This window comes from Ruditapes philippinarum, unplaced genomic scaffold (assembly GCF_026571515.1).
Source record: "Ruditapes philippinarum isolate M1 unplaced genomic scaffold, ASM2657151v2 ctg674_1_1_1_1, whole genome shotgun sequence".
Classification (NCBI taxonomy): Eukaryota; Metazoa; Mollusca; class Bivalvia; order Venerida; family Veneridae; genus Ruditapes; species Ruditapes philippinarum.
The window spans coordinates 66,092-82,803 of record NW_026864021.1 but is presented as its reverse complement, the minus strand read 5'-3'; the positions used below and the strand labels follow the sequence as shown (position 1 = coordinate 82,803).

Sequence of the window (16,712 nt, the reverse complement as noted above, 5' to 3'; positions counted from 1 at the left end):
TGGACAAAGCATTATACAATAAATATGTTCTATGTTCTCTACCCAATGTACCACACTTGGGTGGTAAATGCTTACATGGTACATTGCCATTAATTCGTAATTAGATCTGTAATTATTACTAGTTGTTAAATAAAATGTTGATTAACTTGCAATAAATGAGAAATAAAGTGAGATTCTTCATAATTAACCAGTCTGTATTTAAAATCTCTCGTTGTTTAAAACAATGATAAAGTATCATAAGAATTCGGATGAACATAATGATTACTTATAAATCTTTCTTTGTCATTGACATTATAGCGCTCATATTGGAATTGTTTTTTTAAGGTATTAAATAAATTTTGAAAAGTAATTGCCTTCGGGCCATTAAAGCTATTAGATAGTACATGTAAGCATAACATTTCTATCAAAATACAAGTTATATTTATATGATATCTCTAACCTAATTTACAGTTCGCCAAAGTTTGTCTGCCAATGAAATTGCTCTATTTTGTTTAAATTTTGCCGAAGTATTTTCCATATAGTGCTGTAACTCAACTGTATGTACTAAATATATTTAATGAGCCGATTTAATGGACTCCGCCTATTTACATAGTGCACTCGATTTGAATAGACAGGGCTAACTGTAAGTCGGTTATATACAGAGTTTTAAGAAACTAATTTTCTTAAAACTCTGTATATAACCTATAACCTATACGTATATTTGAAAACCCACCTCATTGGCGAAGAACCGTCTAAATATGGTGACAAGTTCGAAAAATATTGAAATAAATCGAATTGATTTATCTTGTAAACTGTAATATATAATGCCGTAACTTGAGACGAAATGTACACATTAATATATGTAAAACGTATTTATTGCATCATTGTACATAATTATTAAAACTAAAACATTAATGGCCTATTATGCCAAAGAAGTTGGTGTCCTGATGTAGTTTTCTAAAATCTACATATTGACATATATCTGAATCATTTTGTTTTTGCTTTGTTGCGTTTGGCCATTACTACAGTTATACATTATATACGCACACTTTGTTTACATTTTGCTTCTTTCAAGACAAAACATTTCACATTCAGCGCTATTTTATTCAGGTCAAAAGCGTCTAACATATTTTAAACTTTTATCTAAACATTGTCAATGTCATGTTTGCCATTTTTTTAAAAAAGAAAAGAAAATATACTTATTTTTGAAGCATAATATGCATAAGCTATGTTTGAAGAAATGCAAATGTTCCAAGAAGCGACACCTGTGCGTTATTAACAAACTTAAAGACTTAAGCAATACTTAAGTTTATATGTACAACGACTACATCATGTTACTTTTCTTCTTTGATTTATGTCTTTGTCTTTTGTTTCTATTAGTAAAAGTCAAGCTTGACTTGAAAACATTTAAAACAAATCATGTATATTGAGAACGAATCTTCTGAGAGAATATGATGAAATATAGATAGCTCAGACTTTCCTTTATACCGGTAAAATGTATGTGAATACCATCGTTATTAAATAACCCGTATAACATTATGCCTCTGACTTACTCTGTCAGATACTGATTGCTTCTTTGATATATACAAACAATGTATAAGGATTTCTCAAAAACAAAAGTGTGTTATTGTAAAAAATCTGTTTAAAGTGAGCTATATCTAACAAATACTATATCTAATTAACCGGAAAATCATTGTTGTACAAACCATAGATCTTAGTCGGCTCATATCTGTTTTAGCAATATTTTCAAAACAAAGAAACATATACTTCAAAACCTTAAAAAGTAACACTTAAAAGTAAAGTATGCATGTCAACATTAACTTTTGCATTTTCATCTGCAATACATGTGTGCATTCAGTATCTTTTTATACACTTACAGGCCCATTGTAGAAATGCTTTATTCATTTTTCTATATTTTTTTTCCAATTTTGATGTACTTTTATATTATTCAAAAAGTTACGCTTTGGCCAGATACCTGCACTATCAATTTCTTCTGTTACTTTTAGGCAGTAAGAAATGATAATAGTCAAATAGTATTTTGTATGGAAGTCAAAATACTACTTTGTTTACATTTACTTTTATGACAAATTATTTGACATTCATTGCTACTTTCTTCAGGTAACAAGTGTCTTATATTCTCTAAAATCATTATTTAAATATACTGCCGATTCTAAAGAAGTAAATCCTTTAAGTTTCTGAGGCATAATGTGCCTGTAAGAAATAATCATTCGAACAAGTCGTTTTAACAATATTATTATAATTTAAATTTCACCAAGATAGAGAGAATAAAAACACACAGACACACGCAGAAAAGGTGAGTAAAATATTAGTATACTACATCACGAGTCTTAAATATTGACAAAGTATAATATTTAATTATCTCAAGATAAACATTTTTTCTTTAACACGAATGCTGAATTTACCATCGATGTCAGACAGAAAGAACATTTAAATTTAACTGGTCTTTAAAATGTATTTGAGCATACAGTTGATACAATCGAGAGAATACAGTAAAATACGAAATATCACATTGTTTTGTTTAATCTTGATGTTAAGAAAACACGTTGATTAATTCGAATACAAAAACTTATTAATCATAACAGATATTGCTCGTTTTCCTGCCACAATATCCGCATGCACACCACATGTTATTAACATTGTGCCGGTGAATACAATAACGAAAATTAGAAAAAAAATTTCACATGCACAAAATGAATTTTGGATGTATTTCAACTTCAGAAGCATTCCTAATTACAACGATTACCTTTGCCAAAATATGTAAAGTTTTTAAAAACAGGTAATTAAACAAGACGTAATGAGATTACAAGTTTCACGTAAAACGAAATTTCACATGAAGCTAGCGTAATATAAAACAGAAATAGTAGGCGTGAAGAGAAAACATAAAAGTAAAAATAATATGTTCGGAACAATAACGGGGCACGTTACAGTAAAAAAACTCACATCTTTGCGATCCGAGTTACCGCCGACCAGATCTAAATCTGGCATCCGATAATTGTTACCTGAAAGTTTAAAAAAATATAACGGATTTATATAATATAAACATGCTTTTCGTTTCTTGTTTCAATTTCTGTTTTATTTGAGCTGGCTTTACTCCGCATGTTTTTCTTTCTTTACAGAGACATAACAAAGCATAAGCATGCCTAACACATCAAATCATGTTTGGTCGGTATACGTTTAAACAGAATAAAGTCCATTCATACATTTCTTTCATTTACATTGTAATTAGGTTTCCATTGTGTTTATTCTTTCTTCCATTTCATATGCTAGAATTACAAACATAATTAAGCATATTTTGTTCTAACCTCTACAAAGTAAAACTGAAAACAAAATGAGAGCAGGGGCAATGAGGACAATAAACAACCATCAATTATTTTCTTATTTTAAGGGTACTTGAAATACAGCAAAAGACATTTAGGAAATATTATAACAACAAGAAAGGGAGAAACAGAACAATGCATGTGGCCGTTTAGAATTTCAATCTTGTTTAAATATAACTGTATGACGAAATGTGTTTAATGTGGATTGACGACATCAAAAAGATAATATTACAAAGAAACTTTTCATTCTTACTTGCACATACAAAAAGGTAATGGACCCCTTCGCTGAAACCTTCTATCTCATCACCAGATTATTATCGACCATCTTTAAAGCTGAAAAGTCTCGTCATAATGGTTTACGTATGTTTTGAAATAAGAGGTATCAACATTTAAGAGACTAAAGTCTTACTTAAAATGCCATCAAATCACACATAATCTGTATGCACATGTTTATAACCGTTCATGAACCAATTGACTATAAAACGTTATTCTCATGCACTTCATTGATTGATTCAAGTGTAGAGTAATTAATTACAATTATATTGGTGATCACTTGGTGCTTATTTGTTTGATGTTTACCATATTGTAATCAAAGTATGTAATTACGTCAGGTTAATGCTGGAAGCTTCATCACAATGACGATATCGAAAAAGGTAAACACATCAAAATAGATAAATTTATCTGGATCCTAATTGTGAATACAATAGCACCTTGCGACCTTTGGAACAACCAAATATGTTTATAACTCAAATGATATATTATAGATAAAGACATTGACAACATTTTAACAATAACAGCTAGGAAAATGGTATGTTACCAAAAAACATACTTTGTTATACATGCTTATTGGCTTCCATTCGCATGAGAACATGGTTCTGCTTAAGTTTTCATTGCATAAAACATACAACAAATGAATATCACTTTGGCAAAGCATTGTACTAAATAGTATCAGAATGACATATCAATTCCTGTTGTATTCACAATTGATATGCATGTGAACAACTAAAATCTTTTGACTTGGTCTCACTGTCCTCTGTACGGCGTTTCTACACAAATTTCAGATTACATAATTTTTATCGCAAAACTAATGTTAAATGTAAAAATTTATTGTCAAATTTAAAATTCCTGCAAATAAAGGGAGATTATTAGGAATTAATCATCGATTAAGTTCTTCTTTTGTTCAACAAAAATGTTATTCTATTTAAGCAACTTAAAATAAATCTATGTTCATTAGCAAGCCGTCATACTTCACTTCACTTTTTGTGTATCTACAACATACAGAAACTTAAAAAACGATCGGAAAAAGTTATCTAAAATTTTCTAGAAACTGATATAATGCCTTCAGAAATGTTCGCACTTGTGGTGTATCTATTTCACATAAATCAATAATAATTTAATAAATATCACACGTTCAGCATGCTGCTTATTTATTTCTCATTATGATAAGGGATCAAAACATGGAACACAAACAGATACCAATTATACCTAAGACAGTGCTTATCATGCTTCTTACAGTTACCTGTATACAACAAGACTGTGCCGCGGTGAAATTCTGCAAAGTTCAAATAATTTAGGTTTGAGTATCTATAAAAAGGAATATTTGTCATGGAAATGGTATGTAGAAATAACACTAAAGTCAGACTTATCTTGTATATGCTTACAAACAAGATAATTCATGATGGTAGAACAATGTCTGAAAAATATTATAATTATATATTTGCAAATGTTGTGTATAAAAAAGATTTTGAGTAAGATGATTTTAATTCTGAAAATTATAATCCTTCATGTATATTTTCAAGAATAGGGAAAACACACACAAGCTGAATCAAAAAACTACGACCTATAGATAGCCATATTTGATTGCAATTTATAATTCATTTAATATTTTGACGTCATGTAAAAAAGAAGACGGCGTCATGTTCGTCGCTTTAACCCAATGCAATTTCATATTTTGTCTATCAAGATAATGTATGTCTATATCTTAGTTTACTATTGTACAATAAAGTTTGATTTATATCTTAATTACATTATATAAAAAGGAGGTAATATGAAGTAAAGGGAGACTAATCTGACACATCCTGAATCATGATACTCGGTGGTTACTATTCTTTTATAGCATATCTACGAACGTCTTGAAAAGGCAAACTATAATCTCATTTAAGAAGTATATAAATAATTAAATAATTCGTTTAGCTATTTAACTTTCTCTCTCTCTAAATTTCAGTATCAAAATATACTAAGATTATAATAAGGAAGTTTTCTGCCACACATTTAAATAATTAAAGGGAGACTACTAATACAGATTCAGAAAGAAAATGTTGTGTTAGCATTACGTACCTTGATTTGTGCTAAGGGAGACAAACTTAAAATACCAATGCTATGATGTTGTAAGGATTTATTTTTCTTAGAAGCGAAACCAGAAAGTAAACAAAATATTTTGGAATGGTTATTGAAATATCAAGCACGAGAAAAAATGAATTAAAAGCAACGAATATCATGTTGATCTTGGATTATTATGTTTAATATACCAGACGATAAATAAACGTTTTCATTGCGAAGAAGAATTTCGAAAGAAAGAAAAAAACAACAATTATTTTTTTAGCTTTAAGAAGTTTAAAAGCTGTAAAAGAAATTTAGTTACAAATAAAGAAGTAATTTTCTGTTGCATCGACGGTATGAAGGTTTGTATAGATTTAGCAAAAGTTTTAGAAAGTATTTTAAATGTTTACACTATGGTCTAATTGTTTCGATTACCATTAAGCGTAATGTTATCGGTTTTGATTTATATTTAATTTCTACCACTATATGATGGCAAAGACTCTAATTTTGATATAAACCAAAACAATTGTCTACACATAAAGTCATATACACGGAACAGAAGATGAAAGCAATTGCATCAGTATAAAGCCAGACCATCTGTCGATTTAGTTCACATGCATATGATGACGAAACAAATAGACTGTTACCAACGATGTGACATAAAATGTGTTTTGATTCTGATGTAATTAAATTTGATGTCTTGCTGTTAAACTTCTAAAAGCTGTCAAGTATATTGTTTGTCGATCGTTGTTATTCAAAGCGAATAATATGGTACGTGGCTTATTTGTTTCATTCCGGCGACAGATTGAAAAATCGTCCATTTAAAGAATGCAGTATTGAAAATATAACTCACATGCCATTATAATTTAGATTTAACTTGTTGCATATGGATTACTATAACAAATCTACACTAAGTCTTGTAAAATAACAAACAAACAAACAACAACAAGTAAAATAAATAAACAAACAGACGATACAACTGTACATAAAATACAGAATAATGTGGTGAGATATTTCTTTACTTGTCAATTCCGGTTAGAAAATATCATTAATTGCTAGTATCACCATAAATATGAAATATATCTTTATGATTCTTTATATTTTGAACAGTAAACGATAAGAATACAAGCTCACCTTGCTCAGGTAAAATATCATAATTTATATGTGACATTGAACTCTTTTTGCAAACAAGGAAAGACTTCAAAATTACAGTTAAGTTAGTTATATCATTGGAATAGAAACAACGAAAATCCTTAACAATGCAAAAAACGGCAAAATTGAACATGTTGCAGGTTGATTTGAATAAGTTTGTACGGAAAGCACCCTAGCACCGGCTACCGACTCAAACTGAATTCAAGAAATTTTGAATGAAAGCTCTCATAATAAATGTGTGTAATTGGTTTCTCCTGCTTTAAATCTATTAATTAAAGGAATTTTAATATAAAAATACAAACTTTGACGTGAAGGCTCATTTAGCTCTGAACTTGTTGCAAAAGGTGATTAATATAGCATGGCAGGGTTAACATAACCTGCAAAAGATGTTTCTCAAATATTGAATTTTTCTCAGTTTTAATGAGAAATTATGAAACCTGCAATGAATGTTTTGTTATTGTAAGTTTCCTCTTGCAACCATATGTCGCACGTCGTACAGAGATTAGCATGAAACTCAATCAAATTAATGATCAAACTTGATAGATATAATTTGTGAAACACGTTTTATTAAGGTATTTTCACAATGGAATATGTTTCAGCTGTTTTCCTTTACAAAATGCACATGTTAAAATATGAATGTATAACATCTAAAAAATAAACGATAAAAGATAAAAGACGAAATAGCACAGACAATCAAAAGCTATATGTTTGAATGAATAATAGATTTAAAAAGATTGAATTGTAGAATTTAATTAAATTTGTTTTGATACCCCTCAAGTTTGTTCAAATGCTTCTAGAAATGTGTTTGGGACAGAAATACCTTAATCTACATACATGTTCGAACCATATATCAGATATGATTGTAAGTTTTTTATTGTTATTCCCACATCTGTTGTTTTAACAATCAATACATATGATATGATGATATATTCATAATCATGACGACAAGGAATATCTAGATAAGATACCTCATAAAACATTTATTCATTTTACGTGGCGAAATATATGAACATATTATATAACACAAAGGGAATTATATAAATGTTGCTGTTCGGATCGAACACAAGCAGAGAAAAACTGATCACAAAATATCATCGTGACATCTGTTGCAGAAAAACTCATGAAATTATACAAAAAGAAAAAAAACATAGCTAAATGAAAATAGCACATTTTGACAACCGTATATTCACCACATCTTCTGCACAATTCATTATCATTTCATACGATTATCTGCTTTTCTAGGTACAGCTTCTTTGACAATAAAGAAGCCTTTTTTTATTTAGTTCAAATAATAAGAAAGATGACCTTCAAAGACTTTTTAATAAAATGTTTATGACCATTTGTCAGTGTTTAACCGCATGGGCATCCAATGAATGCTATGACAGTACAACCATTTATTAATTATCAAAATACCCACATCAAACCGGCAGAATTCATGACATTACTTTCTTAACCTTGTGACCACAAAAATCTAAAAGCACGTGTCGTACATGCACAAAAACACTGCATTGCATACATTGATATAAATATACACTTTAATTTAAGAAAAACAACAAGAACAAAATAAATGAAGCATGTGGCAAATATATCTTAACTTTAATAGGATCAAAGTAACTACATTAACAATTAGATATCTGAAATTAAATTTGGTTTTACGGCCATATGCCATCTTATTTGGACATATCATTTACAAAATAATATCATGCAAATTGGTTTTTTTTTCCGGCCATATGCCATCTTATTTGGACATATCATTTACAAAATAATATCATGCAAATTGGTTTTTTTTTCCGGCCATATGCCATCTTATTTGGACATATCATTTACAAAATAATATCATGCAAATTGGTTTTTTTTCCGGCCATATGCCATCTTATTTGGACATATCATTTACAAAATAATATCATGCAAATTGGTTTTTTTTCCGGCCATATGCCATCTTATTTGGACATATCATTTACAAAATAATATCATGCAAATTGGGTTTTACGGCCATTTAACATCTTAATATTTGGACATATCATTTTCAATAACATATCATGCAAATTGGATTTGATGGCCATTTGACATCTTATTTGGACACGTTTTATGAAGCTCAATTTTATCTCTTGGAACTTGTAAACAAATAAACAAAAGGGATAAATGTAAACTAAAGTGACACAGTGACTTTGTTAGGATGAGTTTTATCAACTAAAAAAAACTTTCTTTAATTTGCAAAGATTTTGTCTCTTTAACAAATGCTTCAAAAATTACGTATAGTAAGTCATTTATTTCATGTATAAAAGCACTGATTAAACTAACCTTTTGTTCTATGTAGATCCACATCGATAAGTCCTTTAACTATAACATGTTTGTGTAAATTCCCTGCAATGAAATATAAAAATTGATTAGAGTAGAGCATAAAACATTTTGATCAATGTCACATTTTAACCTTTTACAAATAAGTTATAAAAAGAAAGAAAATTATAAATTGATTAAACTTAAACTTATAACGTTTCAATCAGTATAAACAATCATTTTTTTTATTAAAGATATATTTATAAGACGTGACTATTTCATAATTAGGAGTATAACACTACAAAACATGCGTAATTATACTCCTCATATATAAGTCCATCAATACAATATTGTCCTTGACTGTTATGACATTGAAGATGATTTAAATAAAAGCTTAGGCATTACCATCAAAAGTAAAAAAATGAGAAACAAATAAGAGCCTATTTTAATTATTTAAATATGAGTGATACAGGAAAGATCTTAAAATGTGGTTCAAAACTCAATGTAGATAGTTTAGACAGTGTTTATATTTACATATCATCATATCATTCTTTGTAGTAGAAGATTATTATGGAGCATAGACAATGAGATAAAAACAGAAGTGTTGCAACACCAAAGAGTATTGCATGAGAATGGCCAACCACTTTCTATACATTATCAATGTTTAAATCATTTAAACTTTATTCATGAAACTTTTATTAATAATGTAATATATTTGATACCAATTAAATATATTTTTGATACAGATTAAATGATATACCATCCAAATGCGTTGCAATGGATATTTCCTTTCTCAAATGTTGATTTTTTAAAAAAGAATATCAATAAAATTGTAGTTAAGCTAAAAATGTGTCACTCGAAATAAATGTACCACATGTTGTACTTACATAATTTATTAAGATATTATCCATGAATATCAAACATCCAAAATTTGAAAAAATGTATTCGTTAAATTCCTTACTGTTATTTAATAAAACAATAAGTGCAATAACCGTTTTGTTACCTACGGAGCTACAAATATTGAAAGTTACATAAGATATTTCAGGTATGATATATGTATTATATTCGTTAAAGTTTTGCTGTGTGTTTAATTCCGCAGTAATTAACTAACTAACATTCTGTCGGATCATTGTTGGTTTCCAGCATTTGCATTCATGCACACTTTTTACTGTTGCTAACAAACACTTTTCTTAATCATAATGAGTGAATGCAGGTAAAACAGGATCGGCAAACAGTAACGCTTAAATGAAATAGATTTGTATTCATGATTATATTGTAACATATGTTTGGTATAGACGTATTTATATCGTACGGAAGTACTCTATTGTTTTCCTCGCTTGGTTGCAGTTTTGTTTTATTGTATATCCGTGCAGTGGATGAAGAAAGGTATTGCATCACTGCAACGGAAGAAGTGTTTCTCAGACAATATTGCACCAAATCCTCATGATGTACTTCTGGTAATTAGACGTGGGAAAAGTGCAAATCCCTCCTTAAAAACAGTGTTGAGTAGAAAACAATACATATTATCTACATACGTATAACCACATGTTTCTAAACCTGGCATAACATTGAGACAAATCAACCGACTTTTGAATGTGTAGTTATAAAGTTATTCCTTTTAAATACAGACGAGTTTATGCTTTTTAAATATAAATTTTGATCTAAAACATTGATGAAAGTTTCATAACTCCGCACCTGACACATAAAAGCGAACAGGGTATGAAATCTTTTACTTCCTGTAACGGGTAATAAATAACTTAAAATAACTGCTTTGTCACAGAAATTTGAATATAAAAAACTAGCAACATTAAAGACAATGAACAAACCACAAATGATGAAAATTAAATACAGTGATACTAAATGCAATGATAAATAATGGGAAGTAACCCTTCTATATTATCTATAAAATCTTATCTTAATGTTCGTCTCCCTTTATGGTCTTTCTCGTACTTTGTAATAGCACATTACTAAAGCCTAGGTCACAAATAAGAAAATGCCGTCGGGCGGCGTTTGTTTCTCCCAAAAAATCGCAAAATCGGCCGGCGTCCGTCCGGCGGCAGTGACTATCGGACGGCAGCAGGTGAAAATTTTGCTCATCGGGCGGGCGCCTTCGAGTTTTAAGTAATACCTAAAAGCTAACGGCAGCCGGACGATATTTTTTGGGGTCACTGAGTATAAAATATCATCGAGCGGACATCGCTCGGTCGCCGGGCGGCGACCGGGCGATGATTTTTTGATCGGGCGATTCTTTGTTCTACTAAAACACCGTCCGATTTTAAAGGCGTCCGGGCGGACATCGGCCGGGCCCTGCCCGGTGCCTGAATAGAGACAAGTAGTCAAACGATTATCGCCCGGTACCCGGATTTTTTTTCTTCAATGTCCATGCGAATGTCTGATTGATTTTTGCCTTCTACGGACTCGATACTGGCCGTTGGTGACTCGGTGTCAACAACACGGACCATCTCCTTGGCCTTCCCCTTCGCTTTGGCAGCTGACTTCTTTGCTCGCATAATTACAACTGGCTGATTTATAAAGGATGTCATTAAATGTAAAGTCATTGTCGCCCGGCGCCCGCGCGGCAACCGTCCGGTTCACTTTTAAATCGCACAGGCGCCGTACGGACATCAGGCGGCAACCGCCCGATCCGTTCTATTCTTTCTCTAAAATCCATTCGGCAAAAAATCTCCCGACAACTGTTTCATTCATGACCACGCAAGGTATCAGATTTAAAATCGCCCGGCGTCCACGACATCAAAAAATCTGCCGATTTTATAAAAATCGTTTAATCGGACGGCGCCCGTTTTATTTGTGACCTAGGCATTAGTCATCAAATATTTGATATTTGTTTCTGTGAATCATAAAGATGCTGAATGAAGATGTAAACTTAAAAACATATGCTCTTACAGATATAAGCTAGCATGCACATGAAAATAGATAAAATAAGGATATACAATTATTTTAAAGCACTTGTATATAAATAAAAGAGAAACATGAGTTTCAATAACGGTGAATTGTAATACTAACTTCTTCATTTTTTCATAATTATTTTAAACGCTTTACATGTATGTATATATCTTAAATCTATTTTTAAAAATACAGAACCTAAATAATTAATATACATTGAAACGTGCTCGCACCTATTTATCTACGACGTTATGTTTTAAAAATCAAGTTTACCCAGTGAAAACTGCATACAGATAGTTAATATCATTGAAACATTGGCAATTAACAAAATATCTCCTCACGAGGTCATTCAAAGTATTAACATTAATAAAACGGTTATTTATTTACAGTATTAACGAATAACAGTGTCGATATATTGATATAAAGTGAAGAAAAAAATATTGGATGTACCATATATTATTTAAACATGAAAATATTGCCCATTTTTAATGCAACACATAAATAATCTCTGACATGTGTGCAACAAACATCTCTGAAGATGGGCGAAATGGGCCTTGTCTAAAAAGTCCTTGTCTATCATGGTTCTGATAAATCCAAGATGAGAGTTCTTCAGAGGTTAACAAGGGAATTAATTAAATACCCATAGATATCTATAGATGCTTTTATTTCGCACACCTGTATAATAAGCAAGTGATAATAAACGATATTTTTGGACGTAGACGTGTGGAATATCTTGACGTAGATAACGTTCATATGAATTATGAGACGTTGTCAAGGTAGATATCTAGTTTATACGTCATTGAATAAATCCCAGGCAACATTTCTTGCAAAACTACCAAGCCAGGCCAAGAAAAAAGCGTAAAAGTTAGCAATATGCTGTGCATATGGTAAATATCTTTGATTACTTATGTAAAAAAACCCAATATTAAACAACAACCATTTGTTTGTACAGTAAAACAAAACATACTGTTTCGTAATTAAAAAATATAACATGTATCCTTTACAAAACGCACAGCAGAAATGAAACCATCAAAGCAAAACAACTAAACAATTATTATTCTTTAACGGAACTTTGATAAATCAAAAGTGATTGGTTGATCTTTAAGCTTATATAGTATCTTCTATAACTGACGCCGACACGAACGAAAGACGTCATACTTTGGTAAAATGAACGCTGAATAAAGTTAAAAGCCTCCGTTACAATCAAACAGTTGCTTCTGTCATATTTAAAAAAAATCAGTTACTTTTCTTCAAAAAATGTTTTATAACTATCTTTTGAAAAAGACACTTTCAAAGAGTAAAAATATCAACAAGAAAATAATAATTATGTGCATAATTATGACTATAATTATCTGAAGGGCTTTTATATCTTTGTTTCCATTTTATAATTTAACTTGGAATATTTAGGGCAGATATCATATTTTTAATTATTTGATTAATTGGCGACCAACTGTCATTGAAATTCTTATTAATATTTATATATTATTATAACTTACTGAACGAAACTATTATTATTATCCTCCTCTTTATCTAGATGTAATTCAATTCTATCTTCCAGTTCTCATTTCCCGTCTTATTTTGAAAGGGAAAATTTTATAAAAATATGACGAACCTGTATGTTTTTCTTCTTTAAAAAATCTTCAAAAACGTGAATCATTCACTTCAATTTTGGCCAGTTACATGTATTTCCTGTATATTTTATCAAGTGATACTATTATGAAATTCTAAGCCAAGTTTTTGAAGTTGTTCTTTGTCTGTTGTCGATAATGATGATAAGTAAACGTTTTGGTTGTTTGATAGAATTTATATATCTCTGTTTTAGCTTTTGTACACCTTGATATGTATCAGAAATAATAATCATAAGGAATTTAATTGATACATGTATGAGTCATCCTTAAAAATACATGAATATGATATCTAAATTCAGTGCTCTCCGCCAAGTGTTCTACAAGTATAACTTCGGCAATCAGCATTGTAACACCGCACTTTGGGGTCAAACGCACTTTGGGGTCCCACCCCAAAGTGCGTTACGTACTTTGGGGTCCAATGTTGACCCCAAAGTGCGTTAAACAGGTACATATGCATTTTTTAACATCAGACAAGCGACCGCACTTTGGGGTCATAAAAATTCAATCAATAAAATGAATTCTCATGATGTTTTTAATAATATATTGTAGTCAAAGCCAATGGTAAAACAAAAATCAAGGTATTGAATATACACAAAACATGTGCCCTGAATCATTGTAGAATCAATAAGGATTTTAAATGAGTGAAGAACTTCCATCAAATAAAGAATTTGTATCAATTAATAAGCTCAAAATATATTTTTTCTCACATTTTCCATTTATTTCAAAAGAATGTACACCTTTCATTAACTCCATTGTTTCTAGCTAATTGTATCATTTTCCCGTTTATTTTTATTTATACATTTTATAGAAATATAATAGTCTTAGCATAGTTAAAGGTACAAATTCTGGGAAATCTTAATAAGACGTTGCAGTAAAAATTGTCCCTGAGTATATGTTGAAATGGCCATTTATTTAGCTTATCTAAAAACTTGACTAGGTGTAGATCCTGCCTTAAGTAGTAGTCCGTACAGGCAGTACACAAACATATCATAAACTATTTAAGTAGGACTTTAAAACTCCTACGTAGGAGTTAAAAAAGCCTAATTAGGAGTTTAAAACTCCTACATAGGACTTTATAACTCCTACGTAGGAGATAAAAAACCTAATTAGGTACTTTAAAGTCCTACCTAGGAGTTTATAACTCCTACGTAGGTATTTATAAGTGTTCCTCTACGTAGGAGTTATAAAGCCCTACGTAGGAGTTATAAACTCCTAATTAGGATATTTTTATCTTCTACGTAGGAGTTATAAAGTCCTACGTAGAAGTTATAAAGTCCTACGTAGGAGTTTAAAAGTCCTACGTAGGAGTTTAAAAGTCCTACATAGGAGTTATAAACTCCCAAATAGGCTTTTTTTTTATCTCCTACGTATGAGTTATAAAACCCTACGTAGGAGTAACAAAGTCCAACGTAGGACTTATAAAGTCCTACGTAGGAGTTATAAAATCCTACGTAGGACTAACAAAGTCCTACATAGGAGTTATAAAGTCCTACGTAGAAGTTTAAAAGTCCTACGTAGGAGTTATAAACTCCTTAGGCTTTTTTTATCTCCTACGTAGGAGTTATAATGTCCTACGTAGGAGTTACAAAGTCCTAGGTAGGACTTATAAAGTCCTACGTAGGAGTTATAAAGTCTTACGTAGGACTTTATAAGTCCTACGTAGGAGTTATAAACTCCTAATTAGGCTTTTTTTTTATCTCCTACGTAGGAGTTTATTTTATAGAACATTATGAATTTGGCACCAGGACGCTTCCGTAGTTTTGAGAACTACTTGTTGTTAGGTTTGTCGTGAAGCGCTGTGCCAGAGATTGTATTTCCTGATCTGCGATCAGAAAATACAATAATGTAAAGGCACAGTTCTCACTTGGGGGGATCCAGACTGGATGATGGGGTTCCGATCCCCCCGATATTATAGAAATAACGTTTTAAAGGCCCATATTGTGCTTTTATTTGTATTTCTTATGCTTTTTTTAAAATTTTGGTGTACTCAAATGGTATCCAAAAAGTTACTTATTGGCCAATTATCTGAACCATCTTTTTCATCTGTTGCTTTTTGGCAATGGGTACAGTTATAGTGAATGAGTATTTTATATGGAAGTCAAATACTATAATTTTTACATTTTGCTACTTTTATGACATTTTTTCCCACATTTATCGCTACTTTATTCAGGTCACAAGTATCTTAAATTTCTCTGATACTATTATTTAAACATTAAAATTTCGTGTTTGCCCTTTCTTTAGAAGTATGTACTAAGATTTCCCATTCGAAGGCTCTTGCAGACGGTTGTTACGAAGCTAACAAAAAACTTAAGTGTGTTGATAAGCTTAATAATGTATTTGTAAAAATCACTATTTATTATCTTGTCTAGAAACTGGATATTTCACCAGAACATTGCAATAGAGTATCTTATAGTTCTTTGGAAAAAAACTTTATTTCATTCCTATCATATTTAAAATTGGGCTCAATATGGCACTAAAAATTATCAAGTAAATGACTGACAGAACAGGATATTTTTCGCAGCATCTTTCAATTTTAGGATACATTAACAATTTATGTATTAGAGTAATTTGTTATATGGACACAATTTTAGATATTTCAAGTGGTAAAATTAATGAAACTTTTATCAGTTAATCATCAAACAGCCATCTTGAACTCCACCTCAAATATTTCAATGTCGCAGATCGAAAATAAGTCAGAACTCAGTATTTAAGCAGAACTCAGTTGACACCTTCAGAACTTTTGAACACAAAGTGCGTTGATATGTAGCATAATAACGCACTTTGTGGTCAAATTCTCGATTTTGACCCCAAAGTGCGTTGGACCCCAAAGTGCGGTGTTACACAGCATTCAATTCTTTAAATTACTTATCCCGTCAAATTTACATAAAAATGTTGCTATATTGTGAATTAGGAATAAACTGTATTGTAAATATTTTAAGAATTTTAGGCATGAATATGTAAAATTCATTTAACTGACAGTAAGGCAAGACTACATACATATGATTGGCTGATAACACTCTTTATTCGTGGTTTAAATGTCTCTAATTAAGTCCACTGGTCATTTGTCGCATTTTGTCTTTGGTTCAGTAGCATTATAATTTGAAAGTGAAATTAA

General features: G+C 30.6%; 1 protein-coding gene across 3 annotated transcripts in view; it reads right to left on the bottom strand.

Moving 5' to 3' along the window:
* The window catches only part of LOC132724139 (innexin unc-9-like), a 160,423-nt gene that overhangs the window by 121,794 nt on the left and 21,917 nt on the right, over positions 1-16,712 (bottom strand). Inside the window, exons 1-3 of one of the 3 annotated variants that reach the window (XM_060708957.1) lie at positions 9,953-10,315; positions 9,090-9,152; positions 2,941-2,999 (exon numbers count right to left, since the gene is read on the bottom strand). In XM_060708957.1, coding sequence (XP_060564940.1) covers positions 2,941-2,942 — 2 coding nt within the window. In that variant the 5' untranslated portion in view covers positions 2,943-2,999; positions 9,090-9,152; positions 9,953-10,315. Of the gene's footprint in view, positions 1-2,940; positions 3,000-9,089; positions 9,153-9,952; positions 10,316-16,712 lie in introns of those variants that run through there. The other 2 variants (XM_060708960.1, XM_060708961.1) reach the window with 2 other exon arrangements.